General features: G+C 42.3%; 1 protein-coding gene across 1 annotated transcript; it reads left to right on the top strand.

Annotated features, from left to right (window-relative positions):
• Positions 1 to 762: 762 nt before the first annotated feature.
• On the top strand, positions 763 to 2,114 carry LOC105890398. Its single transcript, XM_031558826.1, has 4 exons — positions 763 to 868; positions 1,033 to 1,085; positions 1,224 to 1,974; positions 2,051 to 2,114. Exons 1-3 carry the CDS (start codon positions 846 to 848, stop codon positions 1,928 to 1,930), a joined length of 783 nt encoding a protein of 260 aa, XP_031414686.1. The 5' UTR covers positions 763 to 845; the 3' UTR covers positions 1,931 to 1,974; positions 2,051 to 2,114.
• Positions 2,115 to 2,443: the final 329 nt, after the last annotated feature.

Below are 2,443 nucleotides of genomic sequence, written 5' to 3'. Positions count from 1 at the left end.
GAAAGGCTGCAACCGGAGATGCAATAGCTTTCGTTCAGGGCTCGCCTGCACTGCACTCTGCAGCTGTGTATGTCAGCTGTAGTGATACAGCAGTGAAAGTTGGTGCCAGTGTGTGGGCCACTGTAATAGTTTGCTTTGGAAGGACGATTTTAACAGTATTAAGGGTTTTTATTATTATTTTCGATTTTGTTTCCATCTAATATGATCCAAATGGTAAGTACCTTAATGCAAAATGTGTATATTTAATGTTTATATTGTGTAAATAAAGTATTAGGAGTATTATTTGATGTGTTATGAGGTTATTTAATATAAAGTGTTCATTTTCTACCATTTACAGTATTATAATGCTAGTGAACGTAAAAAAATTCGATTCAGCATGCAAGAAAACATAGAAATCGACACCAAGATCATTCATATCCATCAAGTAGCCTACATGCATATCTTTGAGTAAAACCATTTTCGGCAGACACATTCGGCGTCCATCTTGAAAAATGGCCGCCATCTTGGATTTTGAATGGCACATCAGGCAGATTTGTTAAGTAGGGTCTGGGTTGGGAACCACCATGCCAAATTTGGTGCTTGTATCACATTTTGCACACATTTTCTATTATCTGCCCCACTAATTAACAATCTCATGAGCGGAGGTGGTGTTGAGAATACTGCCTAGAGGAAAGCCTAGTGAAAATGTTCATAATTGGCTAGTTTTTTTTCACCTGACCTTAATTAATCAATAAAGTCTTTGATTGGCTGATGTCTACATGTTTCCCTCTATATATTCTCCACCGCAACTAGGAGCAGGAATACTGGTAGTTCTTTTATGTTTTGGGACTGAGGTGATTGGAGTCATGGATATTGCCTTGATATTGAGGTCGTTTTAACCTTTTTTTAAGAAGCACTTTAAATTGGTTTACCTGGTCTTAATGTGATCTATTTTAAGCAGTTCCTAGGTGTGACTGGCTTTAAAAAGCTAATCAATCAGCTCTCTTGCTTGTTAATCTCTATCTTGAATCTAAACTCGTTTACAACTTTCAGGGCTTTTCTTCTGTCTGCCATGCTGTGTCGTGTCTATAGCTTTCCAGCTAAAGGTAAGCCTTTAACGCTTGTCTGTCTGTCGCGGATATCCCATTGTAATTTCCTTCTGTCTTATGTTAACCTGTTGCAAATTTGGAAAATGCCTTTGTAGGTGTTTTTTAAAACTTCATTCTAACATTCCTTTATTTAAGGATATTATGGCCATCAACCCCTACAGCAGCCTGGTCAAATGGAGACTGGTTGGCCATCTTCAAGCTCCACTGATGTTCAGCAGTCAGGTCCACCTCCACCTCAGACCCCTGGGCTGTATACACAGTCTAGCCCAGGTGTGTCTCCGATGACCTTCTCTGGTGAAGTCAAGGGCTCCATGCCTCAAACTAGTTCTGGATATGAAGAGTTTGAGGCTGCCCCTCCTGTGTTTGATCCACATTTCAACTACTGGCGGCAGCCCTCCTACAAAGCTGGGACACTCATTCAGAGGGGTGCTACTTATGAACATGGCAATGAAGAATCTGAGTCCCATGATTCTGGATACCTGCAGCCTCACCCGCCACTCCAAGCCTTCTCTGAGGGCCGTGTCCTAGATTCTAATGAACCACTTGAAAGCCAGTTTTATTCCCCTGCACATGTTCAAGGAGCAAACGGTGTCCCAGAGCCCAGTAGTTATGTCAGTCCACCCGAGGAGTTATATGATGACCGGTTCTTTCACATGTTCATCACTGGCCAACTTCCACCTGGTACAGTAACTCACTTCAGTTCCACCGACGAGCATGGCAGCAATGCTTGGACCGACATTAGCTTTGAGAGGATTCCTCCACCCCCTTACAGGAAGACCAACACTAAGGTTCATCAAGCTTTTTCACAGCCCCATCAGAAACCCTGGAAGTTTACCTGGTGAGGTGACTCCTCCTCTTTAACAGGGGTGACGACCAGAAGTACCAGGTAAGGCACATGCTCTTCATGCAGTGTCTCTTCTGTACAGTTTTAAAAGGTTCTAATGTTTCCCTTTTCTCAATAGGGGCCACCTCATGGATCTCCAGACTTTGCTAATTGAATTAAATAAAAAAGATATTAAATTCCAAGTTCAACTTGTGTCTTTCTTTGAGGGAGGGGGTTGTATTGGTTCCCCAATCTGAACAAAACTGGTCGTGCTCTTTTGACAGTGAAGAAACCCAAACCCTTGTATTAATGCTTTTGGGCATTTTCCAAAGAAACCGTTTTAATGCCCATTGGCCTTGCCTTTCGTCTTTGGGGTGGGGGGTAGTCTAGCATGTGCCTTTTGCTTCAAACACAAGTCATGGGCTTCCATGGATCAGATGGAGCCCAGTCATTTTCTCTAGGTGTTATTTGGGTCTAGCAAATTTTTAAATTGCAGTTCTTTCCACACTAGCGTACCATTAATGTGGCTCAG

Source organism: Clupea harengus, chromosome 21 (assembly GCF_900700415.2).
Source record: "Clupea harengus chromosome 21, Ch_v2.0.2, whole genome shotgun sequence".
In the NCBI taxonomy this organism is placed as follows: domain Eukaryota; kingdom Metazoa; phylum Chordata; class Actinopteri; order Clupeiformes; family Clupeidae; genus Clupea; species Clupea harengus.
The sequence above is the reverse complement of the archived record's forward strand: the minus strand, read 5'-3'. Positions and strand labels throughout refer to the sequence as shown.